The 20459-nt window shown below is 46.6% G+C and overlaps 1 protein-coding gene across 2 annotated transcripts in view; it reads left to right on the top strand.

The window, feature by feature from the left end:
* The first annotated feature begins 2697 nt into the window (after window positions 1-2697).
* Window positions 2698-20459, top strand: part of SLC6A20 (solute carrier family 6 member 20) — a 39023-nt gene continuing 21261 nt past the window's right edge. The window contains exons 1-3 of one of the 2 annotated variants that reach the window (XM_033204591.1): window positions 2698-3000; window positions 17092-17232; window positions 19205-19296. In XM_033204591.1, coding sequence (XP_033060482.1) covers window positions 2880-3000; window positions 17092-17232; window positions 19205-19296 — 354 coding nt within the window. In that variant the 5' untranslated portion in view covers window positions 2698-2879. Of the gene's footprint in view, window positions 3001-3036; window positions 3370-17091; window positions 17233-19204; window positions 19297-20459 lie in introns of those variants that run through there. The other variant, XM_033204601.1, reaches the window with a different exon arrangement.

Below are 20459 nucleotides of genomic sequence, written 5' to 3'. Positions count from 1 at the left end.
GGAATTGGAGCCCAGGGAACAAGCATAAGCAAATGCTGGCACTCCAGATGCTGCCATTGCTGTGAAGAGTCCTTTGTAGGGGGAGGGCGGGTAGTCCTATCTATGGATGGCTGAGACTCATTTTGCCTGAGTCTTATATATTCTCAGGAATATCTTCACAGCCTTGGAGTTGATAAAGGAGTGCTTTCTTAAACAGGACATAAGAAAAATCACTAAAGGAGGACACTAAAGGAAAAGATTGGGAAATTGGACTTTGTTAAAGTTAAAAATATCTCTTCATTAGAAGACACCGCTGACAGAATAAAAGGCAACACAGACTGAGAAAAGCAATTTGTAACACATTAAACTGACATAGGACACATATCCAGAATATATAAAGAACTACAAATTGGTAGGAAAAAAATCAGACAACCCAATTAAAAACTGACAAAAAATTCGAAAAGGCACTTCATGAAAAAAGATACCTAGATGGCCCAATTAGCCTATGGAATGGTATGCAGCCTTTACTGGTCATCAGAGAAGTTAAAATAAGGCACAATGGGCCAGGCACGGTGGCTCACGCCTGTAATCCCAGCACTTTGGGAGGCTGATATGGGCAGATCACGAGGTCAGGAGATTGAGACCATCCTGGCTAACATGGTGAAACCCCGTCTCTACTTAAAACACAAAAACAAAATTAGTTGGGCGTGGTGGCAAGTGCCTGTAGTCCTAGCTACTTGGGAGGCTGAGGCAGGAGAATGGTGTGAAGCCCAGAGGTGGCACTTGTAGTCAGCCGCGATTGCACTGTTGCACTACAGCCTGGGCAACAGAGCGAGACTCAAAAATAAATAAATAAAAAAGGCACAATGAACTATCACTATAAGACTGCACAGACCTTTAAAAACAGAAGGACAAGTATTAAGATGCAAAGGGAGCATAAGCTGGTACTACCACTCTGGAAAACAGTTTGGCAATATCTGCTAAAGCCAAACACACCTAAGGTCAGGAAGTTCCCAGCAGTGAGTGCATTCATCTACGGAAGACTGTGCACTAGAATGTGCATCACAGCTCTATTCATGACAGCCTCAAACCGGAGACAACACAGACATCCTTCAGTAGTGGATTGGAGCATATTCACACCACCGACAACTATACTGCAGTGAGAGAGAATGACCCACAGCTACACAACACATTAGAACATGAATGAACCCCACAAACAACAGTAAGCAAATGAAGCCAGGCACAAAAAAAAATACATCTCATTTAATTCCATCTTCATCAAGGTCAAAACTAACCCATGGGGTTAGACACCAGGATGGTAGGTTCCTTTGGGGAGGAGGCAATGGCTAGGAAAAACATTTATCTAGAATCTGAAGTTTAAAAAATTAAAATAGTTTCTCCTGCTGTGCTGCTTTTTTTTTTCTGCTTTGCTTTTTCGAAGTAGGAGGTTCCAGGACAGGTAATATGTCTGAGGAAGCCTCCACCTCCCTCACCCTGCCCACTCTTCTCCTCTGGGACCAGACAGGCAGGAGGAACTCCAGGGAAAGCCCAAAGAGGAGCTGTCCTAGAACACTGATTTCATTTTGGCTTCAAGTAAGATTTTCACTAGCAACTCTGCCTTCCATCTCTTTTAAATTTTATTATTATCATTTAGCATTTTGTTATCTCTTACAATGTACCAGGCACTGTGGAAAGCATGGCATTAGTATTAATGTGTTACCCATTCATTCATTCAGCCTGCTGGAGACTTGATAATGGCCTCTTTATTGAGAACTTACTCTGTGCCAGATAGTAAGCTAAGTTCCCAATTAATCCTCACATGAGCCCTTCCTTGCTGGGCAGGAGAGAGGAGAAGATACCTGTTGGCATTACGGAGGAGTACACAGAGACTGAGAGAAGTCAAGTGCCTTGTCCAAGGTCACACAGCTAAGTCAGTAGCAGAGTTGGTATACAAACCCAGATCCCACATTACTGCAAAGCACCAAGCTCTGTCTTGTCTAGTGACTACCCTCAGTCAAATCACATTGTAAGACTGGCAGAAACACGAGATTTCTTAGTTCCCTACCCTGGCCTAATAAATCAAAATTTCTGACCCCTAGGCTGGCCTGAGCAGTAGACTCCCCCATAACAGTTCAAAACCTGATTCCGTCCCCGGACCCAGTAGGCACGCAGGGCTAAGCTGTTGGGTGGATGGAGAGAACGGGACTGCCAGGAAGGTCCCTCACTGCTTTCTGTTCCCTGGCAAACGTTATGTCCTCTCCTCTGAGAAGCCCTCCCTAACCATCCCTGACCACCCCCCGGAACTGCTTACCCCTTTACTTTGCCTTAGGTGTCTTCCTCGCGTCTCTCAGTCTTACATGTGGGCTAGGTTGAACCATATGACATTGTCCTTTCTATAAATCAAAAAAATGGTTGAAAATGGGGCATTTCATGCAGTCCAATTCAAGTGTTTCCCTCTACCAGAATGTCAGCTCCAAGAGGGAGCTGGGATGTGGTTCACAGCCGTGTCCCCAGACAATGCCTGGCACACAGTAGGCGCTTTATAAATGACAGGTGAGTGGCCGAGGGAAAGCGCCCACTCCTAGGAGTTCCGCAGCCTGAGGAAAGGCCCCGCCGAGCCGGAGGACTCCGGGGTATGCCGCCCTCTCCTCTGTAATCTCGGGTGCGGCGGTCGGGCGGGGTGGGGCTCCCCGTCATCCATTTACCAGCCTCGCCTCTCGGACTGGCGCGCCGTTAATGAGATTAGCAATTTAAAAACCGGCTAGCTGCTTCGGCGGGGCGGCGGAGGCGCGGGGCCACCCCCAAGCCGAGCCAGGGCGGGACGGCGCGCCTGGCGACCGCGCACGGAGACCGCCGTGCCGGACCCCCGAGCCGGAGCCGAGCGCGCCGAGGCCGGTGCCATGGAGAAAGCGCGGCCGCTGTGGGCCAACCCGCTGCAGTTCGTGTTCGCCTGCATCTCGTACGCTGTGGGCCTGGGCAACGTGTGGCGCTTCCCCTACCTGTGCCAGATGTACGGCGGAGGTGAGTGCCCACCGCGCCCCGGCCCCAGCCCCGCTCTGTGCGCGTCTCCGCGGGCGCTTTCCGTGCCGAGGGGCGTTCGGTCCGTGAGCGCCGGGGTTGGACCCAAGTTACAGAACGGCACACTGAGGCTGGGAGAACGAGCGTGATTTGTCCGAAGTCACAGACCCGGGAGTGTTTGTTCCCAGGACACCCCGTTCCGGAGCCGGAGCTCTCTTCCAAGCCGCCCTCCCAAGCCCTCGGGAAACCCTCGCCCCATCCCGGGGGCGGCCAAGCCCCCAACCCTCACCCTTGTTGGCCAGGCTGCGGCTCTGAGAACGCAGGGGACGCTGTCTCCTCCTTGGAGAGAAGTGGCAATGGTCTGACTTGTCAGTGAGTAAACCTTACGTTTAGGTGTAAAAAGTGAGTAGGAAATTGTCTTATTCAACAGAAACTCGTTATACAACTTTCAGATCCGAAACTTAAATCAACGGTTTGAAACTCAGGTTAAGAGGATCTTGAGCCATTTCTTTAAAGTTTTTATAAGCAGATTGGTTTGAGTTTGGAACGATAGAAGCAGGAAATGCAAATCATTCTATGTTTTGTTTTGGGTTTTGTTGTTGTTGTTGTTGTTTTATTTTGTTTTTCTTAAATGTTTCCTCGGAAGCATCATGCACGCTCCGGGGACAGCCAGCCAGCCACGCGCTCTTACCGCACTCCCCTAGCGTTGCGGAAAGCTGGGAACACCTTCTACACATGCCAAGAACCTTGTGAAGCCCAAGTACCTTTTTGGATGGCAGTATGGCAAGAGAGATTTAAGTCTCAGCATTTAAAACACTTTTTTTTCTCGGTTGTCTCGTTTCTAGAATTGTATCTAGAAATTGTCAGAGTTCTGACAGAGGTAGAGGGATGGTCGCCATCATTTAATAAGAGCAAAACACTGGCAACTTCCTAAGCCCTCAAATAAAGGGAATTGGTTCAGTAAATTATAGAGCATCCATTCAATGTTGCTCTTCGCAGCCATTAGGGCGGCATTTTCAAAGAAAAATTGTATTTTATCACATCATATATTAAGTGGAAGGAGGAGAAGTCAGAGTCAAAGCTATATAAAATGGATTTGATATTTAAAAACAACTGCTTTAAAATATGCAGAGAAAGGAATGGGGAAAAGACATCAAATTGTTAACAAAATTTCTGGGTGATTTTTGTTTACCTTGTCGTGTGTGTGTGTGTGTGTGTATGTGTGTGTGCGTTTGTGTATTAGGACTTCCATAATCAGCATTTTTTTCACCATAAAAAATCATGGAAGATGTTAGACCAAAGTATTTACAAAAATGAACCCATTTGAGAAGACCAAGAGCTAAACACTGCTCCCTCCTCCCCTCACCCCAAATCAACAAAAGGTTAATTCATAGAGTTTTTTAAATAGTGCATTCTTAATTTCTGGATTCCCTTTTTAAATTTGAAGTGCATAAATACATCATAATGATATGAAGGGCGTATGTTGCCATATGCTCTAACAGCATTGCCATGTGCTGTAACAGCTTTATAAATGAGTCATAAAAAGAATGATTTGTCAGAATGAGATTTCCACATCATTCTGTGCTCAGTAGACCTACCCGTGATACCTTTATCCTGGGTACATGTTTCCCAGTCGTCAGTCCAGGTGAGCCTCACTGTCACATGACTACTTAATTCCTTGTTTATAATACCACTGTCACCTGAAAATAGTCTGCAGAAAGATGCATGTGGGGCTGACAGTTCTGGAGTTGAATATGTATCAAGGGGTTGCTAAGGAAACCGCAAGACCCTCAGGTTCCAAGAAAAAGAAACAAGAAGAAATCCTGTGCCTTGTGCAGGGGATGCTTCGGCTGGATGGGTGGCTAGATAAATGAGTGGAAGTCGGGCGGAGGATGGATTGTTGGCTGGGTGTATGCATGGATTAGTGGGTGCACAGACAAAAGGAGGGTGTGGGTCTGGTGGATGGCACTCTCTCAGCCACGTGTCTACAGAATAAAGACCAAACAGTCCACCTGGCACAGTAGGCACTTGACCACCTAACTTGACCATTTGTCCAATATTTCCACCTCATTTCCTGCCACACAGCTTCAAACTTCCCCCTGCCTTCCGAACACTTCCATGAGCACCTCCTTCTGTGCCTCAACCCTTTACACAAGATATTTCCTTCACCTGCTGTTGTTGCTGGGCGAACTCCCACCATTCCCTCCAGGCGGGGCCAAATGTTGCCTTCTCTCTGTTGCGCTCTCTGACTCTCCTCACTGCCTCACAGGCCAAATAAGCACTTGGTCAGAAGGACTGCAACATTGTTCTCCAGTTTCTCTGTCTCCCTCCAGCCCAACCTCTGTGATGTGATGGAGTCACAGAAGCCATCCAATAAATATTTGTTGAGTGAATGAGCAAAGTATTAGGAAAAGCCACAGAATAAATGATGCTAGAGGATGCTAGAGGCTCTCCCAAGCCTTTCACTGCACAGTAAAGTCACCTTTAAGAAGTGATTTGTGTAGCCCCAAACCCAGGCACTTTACAGCCCTTACCGGAAGGTAAAAATCAACCACATTATGAAAGGCTGCAGAGGGGTGTATAACTTCCTTGTCAGTGGAACTGCAAATACCCCCAGCAAACAAAGAATTTGTTTATAAACCACAGAGCCAGGCTGTGCCAAAATACTTCCCAGAATAAGACGGATTAGGGATCTGTGCCCCTCTCCATGGGACTCTGCCCGTGACTGGAGAGGCTTGTTTCCTTCCTGCTCCCCAGGCCAGGCCCAGCATGAGGAATGTTAATTCTGAAGATTACATTCCAGGTACCAATCATCTCTGTACAGCCCTGGCTGCCTGCTCTAGAAAAAAATAAATAAATAAAAGGCAACTCAAAGAACTTCACAAAATCTCTTTTTGAAAAAGTCAGCAGGTCTTGGGCAACCATGTCAAAATCTAAGGCAGTAGTTGTTCCGGAAGAAATCGGAGATGCAAGTGTGTGTGTGATAAGGTGTAAAAAGCAAATACTACACTATTTATATTATATAAACACTTGCATGAAAGAAACATGGAGAGATGAGAACAGTTGTGTGGCTGGTGGAAATACGGATTTTTTTTCTCTTAAATTTTCTCTCTGCAATATTGAGGGGGAAATCAGAGGACACGTGACTATGCAGTAGGACAATGACACTCTCAGACTGGAATGCTCCACATCCCTGCAAAGCTCCTGCTCTCTGGGACAGGAAACCAGCTCTTTCAGCCACCTGTACGGCTTACCCCAAATTGCTTAGAGCATTGCATGTCAAACTGTAGCCTACCTGAGGATCTTCATAAACTGCAGGTTGCTAGACCACACTCCCAGGGATTCTGATCCAGATGCCTGTAGGGGAGGACAGGGTTCTTCATTTCTAGAAAGCTCCCTAGCAAGGCTAAGGCTTGGTCCATGGACCACACTTCAGGGAAGGGTCAGGGTTGCTTATGTGGCCCCTGGCCCAGCAGTGGGGTGCCAGTAAATGTTTAACAACGGGCTCTTGGTGGAACAGCAGGACCCAATTCCAAGAATTTGCAGGTTACCTTGATGTAAATCCTCCCACCATGGCCAGTTGCAGACTGCCAACGTATCGTCCCCGAGTGTGGGGTTGGGGAGAGGTGGGGCCCATTGGCTCTTGTGAGCCAGTCTGGAGCCAGGTGCTGTGGTGGCCACAGCTCTTCAGGCCAGCACCCAGCCTGGGACTGATTCACACGGGGTCAGTCCATGCATGGATCAGGGAACAGTGCTGCAGCTGTTTACTTGTAAAGTGGGTGGGGACCCCCAGTAGTTGGGAAATACCATGATCAGGGACCCCTGCTGCTCCCCCAAGGTTTCCAGACTCAATCCTGGTAACATCTGTCCTGTTGGGCTCCTGGCCTGTGCCAGGCATAATGTGAAGCATTTTCTGAAGGAATTCGGTGTGGTCTTCACAACATGCCCACAGTTGGTCCTGTCACCCGCCTTTACAGATAGGAAACAAGTCAGAGAGAACAGGAGTTCTGGAGAAGTAGCTGGGGCTCAAGCCATTTCTGTGATAAGGCAAGATTGTCTCCCCAGCACCCTGCACTCATCTGCTACAGGCAGGACAGGGCTCCTCAGGTGTCTAGGCCTTTCTAGGACCCCCAAATAAGAATTGCTGTGGCTCAGGGTACTTCTTCCTGTGGTTCTCCTGTGACACTCACCCATGCCACACCTTGACATTGGAGGAGGGCCTGGCTAGGAGCCTGTGCGATGTCCATCTGCAAGGATCCCTTGTCCCTTCTGGTCCAACCTCCTCTCCGCCTCCGACCTTCCCTGAATATACCCCAAAATGTTTGGCATCTTCCCAGTGTGCTCTTCATCCTCTCCAGGAAACCCCCTCCCTAAATTTAAGATGACTTCTTCAACAAAGCCCTCCTTTGATCCCTGGGCTAAATCCATATGATATAAGTTGGGTCCCCACCCAAATCTCATGTTAAATTGTAATCCCCAGTGTTGGAGGTGGGGTCTGGTGGAAGGTGATTGGATCACCTCCCATGCAGTGAATTTCCCCTTTGGTGGTGTTCTCGTGATAGTGAGTTATCAGTGAGATCTGGTTATTTAAAAGTATGTAGCAGCTTCCTACTCTCTCACTTCCTCCTGCTCCAGCCATATAAGATGTGCCTGCTTCCCCTTCACCTTCTTCCATAAATGTAAGTTTCCTGATGCCTCCCCCGCCATGCTTCCTGTACAGCCTGTGGAACTGTGAGCCAGTTAAACTCTGTCCTTTATAAATTACCCAGTTTGAGGTATTTCTTTACAGCAGTGTGAGAACAGACTGATACACCATCCTTCCTGTACCTGATGCATTGTGGGGTCTGACATGTCTCCCTCCCACATGGTGGGGAGGAAGAGTGACCAGTCAGGAACATAGAGTCTGCCTACTGGTAGAGAAGCCTCTATTTGTCTGCATGTTGGAATCAGCCCATAGCTTTAAAAAATACTGATGCCTCTGTCCCACCCCCAGAAATCCTGATTGGATTGGTCTCAGGTGTGACCTGAACAGGAATTTTTATGCTCCCCAAGGAGCTCTACTGTGCAACTCAGGTTGAGAATCACTATCTTACAAACAATACCTAATATAAACCTTTTAGGCACTTAATTTAAGTCATTCAATAGATATTCACTGAGTATCTTCTGCAAGTCAGGGACTATGCTGTCGGGAGAGTTTACAAATATGGTGATTATGGGGTGCAAGGTTTGGGGGTGGACCAAACAGGAAGAACTTTAACAAAGCACCGTTCAGAGGCTTCGCTGAAATAACTCAAGAAGGACTAACTGCTGAAGAGGATCTAGAAAGCCTTCTGGCAATGGCAACATTTAGTAGCAGCTGTGAAAGAGGAGTCAAAGCTCATCATGTAGAATTAGGGGTGAAAACATTCCAGGCAGAAGAAAGTGTATACAAAAGGCACACAAGAGCGCACATTTGAGGTGAATGGCCAGAAACCTCATGTGGCTGTGAGAAGTGAGGCGGGGACTAGGGCAATGGCAGGAGAGGAAGCTGGAGATGAAAAAGGAGTCAGCATGTCCCTAAGGGCCCCAAATAACAGGCTAAGAAGGTGGAGCTTAGCTCTGACAGCAAAGCCAGATTTTAGCAAGGAAAAGGCACAGTCAGAGCTGTGGTTTACAGAGATTGCCAGCATGGATGCCAGGGACGCACTGGGTAGCTGGTGAAGTGGTGATGCTGCCCGAGGGGAGGGCAAGGAGAGCAGAGAACAGATGGGAGAGGAATTCTAGAAGTTTTAAACCAGTGAGGGTCAGGAAGAGTAAAGATGGCTTTCATTTTTCTCACCTGTGCCTTTGTTTCTGGTTTTCAAAAAGTTGACTGGGTTTGACTCCAAATGGGAAACTTTTTGGGGGAAGACCAAGATGGAGGCGAGTGAATGAGGAAAAGGAAGGCGCTGGGGTGGAGAGTCTCACAGAATAGAGCAGTGGTTCCCAAAGTGGAACCCCCAGACCAGCAGCTTCAGTACCCCCTGGGGGCTTGTGCTCAGTGTTCCTTACATTAAACATGTGTGTATATGCACATACATGCACAAGCACACACATGCCCCAGAAAGAAAAAAAAGGTTAAAAAAAATCCCTGCTGTGTTTTTTGGTTTTTGTTGTTGTTGTTGTTTTTGGAAAACAAAGGTATGTAAGTGGAGGGAGAGAAAGAGTTTGGACACCTGAGTAAGCTTTCCCATGGAATGTACCAACTCGGGCTGGCATCTCTGTGGCCCTCAAAGGAGACAGAGTATGATGTGAGCGCTTGCAGGGATATATTTCATACAGAAAGGAATGTCTCTTCTAGTGAGATTCTTAGATTTAGCAAATAGACAATGTACTGGCTATGATAATTAGAAAAATGAGCAACAACATGATGTAGAATAACATATGGTGTGAGTTTGGGGGTTATAAATGTAATGAGTGCTCATGGTAGAAACTGTGTAAAAGGGCTGGGTGTGGTGGCTCATGCCTGTAATCCCAGCACTTTGGGAGGCCAAGGCAGGAGGATCGCTTGAGCTCAGGAGTTCAAGATCAGCCTGGGCAATGTGGTGAGACCTCACCTCCACTAAAAATATAAAAGTTAGAAAAAAATTCTGTAAAATGCAGAAATATACAAATAATAAAATACAAAATTACCAGAAATTCCACCACCCAGAGGTAATGACTGTTAACATTTTTGCTGTAAAAAATTAGAACCATATTTTTATATGTGACTTGGTATTTTGCTTTTCAAAATTAACTTATTTTAATTCTTCCCAAAATCATGTAATATTTTTTGAAAATATAAACTTAAATAGCTCCATAATATTCCATTTACAGAGGTAACATAACTTACTTAACCATTCTCTAGTTGTGGAACTTTAAGTTATGTAAAATTTTATGCTATTATAATCCAGTGATCCTCATGTTTTAGTGGAGAAGTTTGATCCATTTATATTTATTATCAGGTTATGTTTGCTGTTATTTTTCATCACATTTTGTACTGCCTTACTTTTCCTTTTTGTTAGTTGTTATTGTTGGATTTTGTTTTGATCTTTTACAATATGAAGTATATATTCTTCACTTTTTTTCCTCAAGTGATTTAGATGGTATAATTCCTATTTTTTCTATTAGTAGTTAATTTAAATCTGGGGAGAAAGTATACTTATTTTCTCTGGTTATCAGTGTCAAGAATGAAATGTCATCTATTGATATCACCCTATGAAAGAATATAATTTTAGCACACTTCTTGCTTCTTTCCTCACCCCCATTCCACTTAACAACTTTTGTTGATATAATCTGAGATTTCAGACACATTATGATGATTATTTTACTATTTATATTTTATTTCTTCTCATTCAGAAATTACATTTTCCATTTGTATAACTTTACAATGATATTAACAGTATTATTTTCAGACTTGATTCTGTTTTGTTGATTTATTTACCAGTAGTTAGTTCTATTATAACACAACCCTATATTTGAGTTCCTTATTTTGATCCAACACTGGTTGGATGCATTTCGTGAGCACTTAAGTTTTTCAGGAATGGTAAATAGGTGGTTCGCTTTCTGAGCATGTCTGAGAACATCCATCCTTTGTAGCCACATGAATTGGCTACAATGTTTTTTACTCAAAAATCTATAGATGCTTTTCTGTTGTTTTCAGATTTTCATTTCTGTGAAGGAGAACTCTGCAGCCAATTTTATTTGTTATTAGTTATTAGGTATCATGGATACCTAGAATATTATATAAATTAATATGGTATGTGAATCTTATAATTTCTGAAAGATCACAGGCTATATGTCTATGTATTAAATATGTTTTCATATTTAATTTAACTCAGTGTTCTTTCTGCAGACACAACTGCTGGAATTGAGTAATCCTTAATAGAGATAGAGTAGTGCTTGGGTTTGCTGCCCATGTCTCTTCTCTTCTTGTAATCTCCATCTCTTTATCCTTTTTTTTTATCCTTTTCTTCTGAGCTGTAGGATAGCTTTCTTTTTCTTTTTTTTTTTTTTTTTTTCTTTTTTTCTTTTTCTTTTTTTTTTTTTTTTTGGAAACAGGGTTTACCAAGAGCCAGTATGGATCTCCCCAAGCAAGAAATCATATATGGCAGGGCCAGGTGCAGTGGTTCATCCTGTAATTTCAGCTTAGGCAACATAGTGAGACCCTATCTCTACAAAAAATTGAAAATTAGTCAGGCACAGTGATACATGCTTTTGGTCCCAGCTACTCATGAGGGCTGAGGCAGGAGGATTGCCTGAGCCTGGGAGGTTGAGACTGCAGTGAGCCGTGATCTCACTACTGCACTCCAGCCTGGGCAACAGAGCAAGATCCTATCTCAAAGTGATTCTACAGTTCAGAAGAACAGGATAAAGAGGTGGAGATTACAAGAAGAGAAGACACATGGACAGCAAGCCCAAGCATTACTCTATCCACCATGGTACAGCCAGTTACTCAACAAGAATTTACTGAGCACCTACTCTGTGCCAGGTCCTTCATTAGGAGCTAGAGATCAACTATAAGCCATGCAGATCCCATCTCTACCCTCAAGGAGCTGACTGTTTAGGTGTTGGAGGTGTGGACAGAGCAGTAGACATTCAGTGTAGCGGCAGGTGCCTCAACAACAGGAGCTTGCAAGACAAGAGGATAGGTCTTAGTTTTGGGTGATCTGTTGGCTCCTAGAGGAAGTGATGCATCTGGAAGATCCAGTGAGACCCTAAGGATTCTTTCCTGCATTCAATAAATATTCACTGGACTCTGGCTCCCTGTCCAGTGCTGTTCTGAGCAGAGCAGGGAACAAGAGGAGAGCTTCCTTGCTAGTAGAGAGACAGATCTCAAGTAAGCAAAAAAAATTATAGCATTATGCACATGGGGAACTGTTCGGAAGGTAAATCAAGCAGGGTAAGGAGTTCAAGAGGGCAAGAAGGCTGTTCTAGCAAGGGCGCGCAGAGAAGGCGACTCTGGGGAAGCCAAGTCTGGGTGGAGCACTGAAAGAAGAGAGAAAGCATCCTGGGCAGGAGGAACAGCAAGAACCAAGGTGCTGAGGCCAGACCAGCAGGAGGGCCAGTGTAACTGCAGTGGATGGAGAGAGGCCAGTGGCAGGGAGGGGAAGGTGGGAGCCCTGTTCCCCTAGCCTCAGAGATCAAGGGAGGGAGTGTGGGTTTGATTCCAGGTGGAAGGAGGAACCAAGGAAGGTTTGAATGGGTGAGAGGTTAGGGATGGAAAGGGCAGGTGTGTCATGATCTGAGAACAAACTGCAGGGAGGGGACTGGAGGGTGGAATCACAAAGACCTGCCTGGAGGGTGGTGCAGTGGAGATGTGACAGTGGGTGCCAGGGAGGTAGTGATGAGTAAGGATTCCCCAGGCTGAGCTGAGTCTACGTCTTCCAATAATTCTGTGACTGTAAGCGTCCCACTCATCTGGGGTATTGTGGACTCACAGTGGCAGAGACATTACCACAGGGCTCAATGTGTGCCTCAGTTACCTATTTATTCATAACAAACCACTCAAAAACTCCAGGACTTAGAAGGAATGATGGAATTAGGAAATTGCCATCTGGCAACCAATGCAGCAATAATTGTTTTGGGCAAGAATCTTCACTGGATGCCAAAACTACTGGGCAAAAGTATGAGAAATAGGATAGTTACTGAGGCTCAGAATATATTCAAGAAGATAATCATTTCTAAGGGGAGAATAGTAACTCTCAGCAGAGAGATCCAACAGATACCACCTCAACCAAGCGAGCAAAGTCTACATCACCGTGAATGGAACACATTGACATCTTGTGCCTCTGGACAAGGACACAGGATCACTTTAGTGTTTCTGCCAAAACTCCAAATGAGGGACATTCCACAAAGTAACTGGCCAGTGCTCCTCTAAAGCATCGTGAAAGGTCATGAAAGACAAAGAAAGGCAAAAAATGTCTAAGGAGCTATCCCAGATTAAAGGAGACTAGAGAAACCTGAGAACTAGAGGCCTTGTGTGCTTGTGACCTGGAGCCTGGATGCCTGGAGGACATCAGTGGGACGGTCAGGAAAATTGCAAAAAGGCTGCAGATAAAATAATAATTTGATGTTGGTGTTAATTCCCTAATTTTACTCATTGCACTGGGATTATATAAGAGAATGCTCTTGCTTTTGGAAATACATATTGAAAATACTGAGAGGTAAAAAGAAAAAAAAATTAGTGACTTAAAGCAACAATAATTAATCATTTCTCACAGTTCTGTGGGCACCTGATCTGTTCCTTTACTGTTTGTGTCTGGCCTTGCTCATGCAGCCAGAAGGTCCCTCACACACCTGGTAGTGGGTGCTGAGCTGGCTGGGCTCCCTCAGTTGTCCTCATGGCCTCTCGTCCTCTGGAGCCTGGACCGGCATCTTTATGTGGCTGTCTCAGGCACACTCCAAGAGGAGGAAGGTGAAGCTGCAAGACATCCTGAGGCCTGGGCTCTGGTACCCATATGGATACCACATTCTATTGGACAAAGCAAGCCCAAAGGCCAGCCCAGCCTCACCGGGTGGGGAATAGACTCCACCTCTTCAGGAGAGGAGCGCTGAAGAATGTGTGGCTGTATTTAATCTCCATACATGCCTTTAAGGCATGTAGTTGTATTACTACTGTATTAGGGTGCCCTAGAGGGACAGAACTAATAGGGGGGAAAGAGAGACGCGGGGGAGGGGGAAAGAGAAAGAGAGAGATAAAGGGGAGTTTATTAAGTATTAACTTACACGATCACAAGGTCCCGCAATAGGCTGTCTGCAAGCTGAGGAGCAAGGAGAACCCATCTAAGTCTCAAAACTGAAGAACTTGGAGTCTGATGTTCAACAGCAGGAAGCATCCAGCACAGGAGAAAGATGTAGGCTGGGAGGCTAGGCCAGGCTCACCTTTTCACCTTTTTCTGCCTGCTTTACATTCACTGTCAGCTGATTAGATTGTGTCCACCAGATTAAGGGTGGGTCCACCTTCCCCAGCCCACTGACTCAAATGTTAATGTCCTTTGGCAACACCCTCACAGACACACCCAGGACCAATACTTTGCATCCCTCAATCCAATCAATTTGACACTCAGTATTAGCCATCACAACTACCACCAAAATCATGCCCCTTCCTACTCCCCTATTCCTGTCCACCACAGACCTGTTTTCTGTCCCTGTAGTTTTGCCTTTTCCAGAATGTCATATAAATGGAATCATCCTACTATGGTTTGAATACGTCCTCCAAAGCTTATGTGTTGAAAACTCAATCTCCAATGCAACAGGGTTGAGAGGTGGAACCGTTAAGAGGTGATTAGGTCATGAGGACTCTGGCCTCGTGAATGGATTGATATCATTATCTCAGGAGTGCTTTCATTATTGAGAGAGTGGGTTTGTTATAAAAGAGAGTTCAGCCCCCTCTTGCTCCCTCTTGCTCCCTCTTGCTCCCTCTCGCCTCCTGCCATGGGATGATGCAGTAAAAAGGCCCTGCCTGGATGCTAGCACCATGCTCTTGGACTTCCCAGCCTCCAGAACCATGAGCCAATAAATTTCTGTTCTTTATAAATTATCCAGTCTCTGGTATTCTGTTATAGCAGCACAGACTAAGACAGGTATTCTTTGGTGAAATGCCTATTCACACTTTTTTTTTTACATTTTTTGAAAGGGTTCTTTTTCTTATTGAGTTTTGAGAATCCTTTATATATTCTCGATACAAAGTTTTTCTCAAGATGCAAGTATTTTCTTCCAGTCTATAGTTTGTGTTTTTATTCTCTTAATAGTGTCTTTCACAAAGAAGTAATGAAATTCAATTTATCAATCTTTTCTTCCATAGATAGTGCTTTTAACATTGTATTTAAGAAATCTTTGCTTAACTGAAGCTCATAAAGATGTTCTCCTGTATTCTTTTATAAGTTTTATAGCTTTTAGTTGTACATATAGTTCTGTAATCCATCCTGAGATTTGTTTGGTATAAAATTTTAGATACAGGTTGAGTTTCATTTTTCTGCATATGGATGTTTGGTTGTTCTAGCATCATTTCTTGAAAAATTTATTGCAGAACAAATTCACCTGGATTATGTGTTTATTTGAATGGTTGGGGCAGGAGTGATAGAAATGATTGATGCCTAGGGCCAAACAGCCCTCATGTTCCCACCTGGCATCAGGTTTTAGATTTCCACCCTACCCATGGGTCCTGGGCAGTCAGACCCTGTCAAACAGACAGTTGTCCCCGGACCTTGTCAGGCCTTACGTAGTTACTGTTTAACACCCTGCGTGAAAACAGGATTATCTTATAACCACTGAGGGTTTGAATGTGGCTTCAAAGCCTCAGTGTGTGAGCCCAATCTTTATTGTCAGATATTTCATGATTGAGAGCTAATGACCTCTTGGACTCCTTTGATATTGAGAGGAAACTCACAAGGTGCTGAAACAAGGTTCTGAAGGGAAGGAAGGGAGCCTGGCCTGGAGGAGTTATAGCAGTGTCTGGACATGAGAGGGCAGGATTTGTTCTAGGCCCCCACATGAGCAAAACGAAGCTGGGAACTCCAAGCCTGGTGGTGTGAGCGCTCATTCACCCGTGCAGGTGGCTCGTGCCTTCCTTCTGTGGTGTGGCCATGGGGGCTCTGCCTGATCTTTGCCCCAGCCATTCCACTTCTGGGATTTGTATCCCAAGGAAATACACAAACAAGTGGACCAGACTTTGTTTCACAGCTTTGTTTAGTACGGCAGAAAGCTGGAAACAGCCCGAGTGTCTAACAATTGATTAAATGCGGTCTGGGCTGATTTTCAGAGCAGAATATCATGCAGCTCTTTAAGGGGTGATGCAAAGGTCTGTGATTGGGAGAGTGATGAGGAATGCCATAGGGTGAGAAGAGTGGGTTACAGGACGGTACATGTGTACAATGGAGACTTTTTGGTAAATATTAGATGTTCATGTAAGCATAGTTATTTTGTTGTTTACCTTAACAACTGAGGATCCAGTTTGCTTTGTAATCAGCCCTTAATCTTTGCAGTTGTAGTGTCTGGGTTTTATTTGATCAGAAATCCTGCCCTCTTTTCCCACTGGACATTTTGTTAAGCTCACCCTGACAAAATTCACACTCCCTGGCTCCTCACCATCACCAACATCAGGGAACCCCAAGGGCAGGGAGCATGGTTGCTACTCTCCCATTCCACACCAGCCAGGGCCTGGTCCAAAGTAAGTGCTTAGTAAGTGTCTGTTTCATACACTACCTCATGTGGAGCAGCATCAGGGCTGTGCACAAAGCCCAAAGGAAGTGCATAGAGGTGGACAGCTGAATGCATGGATCCAGGCATGATGTTTGACATATTTAACAACACAGTTGTCTTGGCTCTGATCGACTATTAGTTGCTGAAATGGAAGATGGAATGTGGGGTTTGGCAGAAGGGTTGGGACAGGGGAGGCATTGAGAAAGGCACTCAAGCAGCTTGGGACAGTGGCAGTTTGCCTCCTGGGGAGAATGAATTTAAAGAGTTTAATAACTGACATGGCTGCATGTCATCCACGGGTGGATGGACGAACAGACAGGTGGCTGAGTAGGAAGATAAAAAGATGAAAGGATGGATGGAAGGATGGAAGGATGCATGGAAGGATGGACAGATGAATGGATGGAAGGATGGCTAGATGGATGGATGGATGGATGGATGGATGGATGGATGGATAGATGGATGGATAGATGGATGGATGGAAAGATGGAAATACAGATGGATGAATGGAAGGATGGAAATATAGATGGATGGAAGGAAGGAAGGATGGATGGATGTAGGGTGGATAGATGGAAGGATGGAAAGATAGATGAAAGAATGGATGGATGAATGGATGGTTGGATGGAAGGATGGATGGAAGGAAGGATGGATGGCAAGTTGATGAATTAATGGTAGACAGATAAGTGAGAGGAATGGCAGCAAGAAGGATGGATGAAAATGTAGAATGAAAGAAGGATGAAGGATGAGTAGAAAGAGGAGGATGGATGATGAAAAGGTAGGAGAATGCATGGACAAGTGGAAAGACAGGAAGATGGAAGGATGTTTGCACAGAGATTGAGTGGTGGTGGAGAAAAGCCCTTTGGTGGTGGCCTGGCTCTCAGCTCTGGACATCTACAGGTAGTTTCCTGGTCCCCTACATCATCATGCTTATCGTGGAGGGAATGCCACTCTTGTACCTGGAACTAGCTGTGGGGCAGCGCATGCGGCAGGGCAGCATCGGTGCCTGGAGGACCATCAGCCCGTACCTCAGCGGTGTCGGTACGTGGGGCCCCTCCAGTCCTCTCCCACCCAGAGACCTGGGCAGCATGGGAGTGTGGGTGGGATCCCATCAGCAAAGCTGTTGGATCAAAGGGTGAGCACAAGGCCCAAGAGAGAGCCCTTGCCTGGAGTGAACAAATGGCCTGGTGGGGATGTCGTAGAATGTGGGCTGAGAGGAGCTGATTTCCTACCCACAGGGCAGTGAAACAGGGAGGATGCATGCCCCTTGGGGAACAGATGCCACCCTGCTTCTCTTCTCTGGACCTCAGCTTGGTCACCTGTAAAAGGGAAACAGCTGTAACTCCAAGTCCTAGCTAACAATCATTCTGGAAACTCACCCAACTGCTCCCTGTTAAATAACAGCTCTCTCTTTTAGTAAGCACCTACTAATTGCTGGGAGCCAGCCTATAGGATATATGTGCATGAGTTCATTTAACCTTCTTTACACCGCTGAGGTGTTGCGGAGTGCCATTAATGTCTCTGGGGTGGGGAGGCAGAGGCCCACACGGACAGCAGGAGGGGGCTGTTTCATCTCATGCCTCTCCTGAGTGACTTTGAGCCAGAGTCCCAGGTACTTCCAGGACAACCTCCACCTGCCCTGCACATCGCTTATGACCCAGGGCTGCCTCTGCATGCAGAAGGAACCCTGACCAGAAGCGGCCATGGCATGTGATGCTCACCCCTCCTGCCCCAGAAAGGAAGGCAGGCAGGAAAGCAGAGTGACATTTCAGGAGCAAAGAGGATGGAAGCGTATACATGACCTGGTCGCAGATGCAGAAGAAATGTGCCCAGTGTTCTCACAAATCATCTCTAACCCCAGACTGCCTCCTTGTCTTGAATGGCTATTACTTTTTTTTTTTTTTTTTTTTTTTTTTTTTGAGGCGGAGTTTCACTCTTATTGCCCAGGCTGGATTGCAATGGCACAATCTCGGCTCACTGCAACCTCCACCTCCCAGGTTCAAGCGATTCTCCTGCCTCAACCTCCTGAGTAGCTGGGATTACAGATGCCTGCCACCACGCTCGGCTAATTTTTTGTATTTTTAGTAGAGACAGGGTTTCGCTAGGCTATTAATTTTTAACACAGAAGTGTGTGGTTTTACAATCTGCCTGAATAAGCAATCACAGAGGACTTCTCAGAGGCATCTTCTGTATCATAAGAAAGATACCAGATATTTGTGCCAACCAGGGGATGCTGGTGGATATTTAACAACCAGCTCTCAGAATGGAGTGGGAGTGGGGAGGGGAAGCCCTGGTTTATAGCATATGCCGATGCCTGTGGGGGTAAATATGTGCACCATGACCAGTTTCTACTACTGAGTGTTCCAGCACTTGGGCTTGGGGAGAGGAGGGAATTCTGGTTCTCAAGGGTTGGTGTGGGCCAGCCCCAGAGCCCTGCTGGCTGCCACCCTTCTCTCTGCTCTCAGGACCCACCCTGGGTTTTGTGCAGACCTGACCAAATTACGGGCAGCCCCCTCCCCATCCCTCCTCTCCTGGCCACCAGGTGACTCAACCACTGGTGAGCCAAGGAGGGAGTGTAACGGTACATCTGGCACAAGGTGGCACTTCACAGCGACAGTGCTTCTCACAGCATGACGTTGTGAACCCATTTCTGCCACTTACCAGCTGGGTAGTCTTGGGCAGGCTCCAGGCCTCAGTTTTCTCCTCTGTGATATGAAGATAATATCGTCGTAAGGACCAAAGGCACGTAAAGTACTTACTTAACACAGTGCCTGGCAGTTAGATCTCAAAAACATGTCATCAGCCTCCTGTCCCAGAAGGTGAGGAGGGAGGTTGGAGAAAAAGAAATCACCCTTATGAAGTGCTTACAGGTGCCTGGTCTCGCTTAATGCTCACCACACAAACCTGGTGGAGGGAGGCCTCGCCGCAGGCACATCCTGGGAGCACACGCTGGGCCTGGCAGAGGGGGAAGGGCCATCCTCAGCCCTCAGCGCAGCCCTCTGCTTCCTTGCAGGGGTCGCCAGCGTGGTGGTCTCCTTCTTCCTCTCCATGTACTACAACGTCATCAACGCCTGGGCCTTCTGGTACCTCTTCCACTCCTTCCAGGTGAGCCACGGCCCGTGCCAGAACAGGAGTGGGAGCGAGAAAGGGAGAGAAAAGCAGGGCCACCCACTCAGGGGAGGGGGTGTGGGGCAAGGTGAGCAGCCTCGGGGCGGGGAGCCAGTGGGTGGTGTGAGGTGGAGGGGAAGCCATGCACCCCAAACCACATGGACGGCTTCTGAATCCGGGCTCCACGGGCCCCTTACGCTGTAAGCAAGAGTCCACCAGTGTGAGTGTGCATGTTCTTGGAGAGCAGGTCCATGGCCTTCGGTGGATTCTCTCTGATGGATGTGACCCCCCCAACAAATAATAACTACTGCACAGTGTGCCTAGGAGGAAATCTGCGGCGAGGACTGATGGGGAGGGATTCCCTCAATCCAGCAAGACAGCAACGTCTGTCCTCCTCCCCGTCCCCTTCTCCCACTTTCCACGGGGTCACTTGTGCTTCCAGGTTTCTGACTCCAGCCTGAGCCTCTCCTTTTCCCTGCAGACCTCCAAGTTCTCCTAGAAGGACCATTGTCACCCTGTAACACAGTAGGGCCATTTTAAACCACACATTTCTGATGATAACTGCAGCTAACACTCTGTAGAAAACGTGGAAGGGGCTGGAAATTGTAGAGAAGCGAGAACTCCAATTCCACACAGACAGCTGGTATTATATCCAGGACAAGAGGAATTTTCCTCTCCACTGCTCATGCTCATTTCTGTTACCTGGCTCCTGCCGCTCCACTCTCAGGAACCCCATCCTCCACTGCCTCCACCTGCTTCCAGGAACCATCTTCACCTTGGCTTCTTCCCAGATGGGAGCAGAGGAGGAGGCAGAAGCTAATCAGGCCAATGCCTTACCCTTTGCCCCTGAGCCAGGCCTTCATGGGACATGCCTGTCCCCTAGGTCCACAAGCAAGACAGGGCTGGCATGGACTATGGACTGAACTGGGTTTGCCTCTGGGATGCTTGGGCACAGCCTTGACTCTGTAGGGGCATGAGGAATGCTTGGGTGAATGACTTTAATAATCCTGATTTGGCATACCCCACTCTGGCTTCCCAATGAGCTCCACCAAGCTTGCCCCATTGCACATATCTCTGGCAAGAAAGATGTGCCCTGAGCTTAGTTGCAGTTCCTCCTTCTTTCCCTGGTTCAACCTAGAGTTTCATGAACACTGGCCACA

The sequence above is a fragment of the Trachypithecus francoisi genome, unplaced genomic scaffold (genome assembly GCF_009764315.1).
Source record: "Trachypithecus francoisi isolate TF-2019V2 unplaced genomic scaffold, Tfra_2.0 Lachesis_group0, whole genome shotgun sequence".
NCBI classification, from domain to species: Eukaryota; Metazoa; Chordata; class Mammalia; order Primates; family Cercopithecidae; genus Trachypithecus; species Trachypithecus francoisi.
This window is presented reverse-complemented; position numbering and strand designations above follow the sequence as displayed.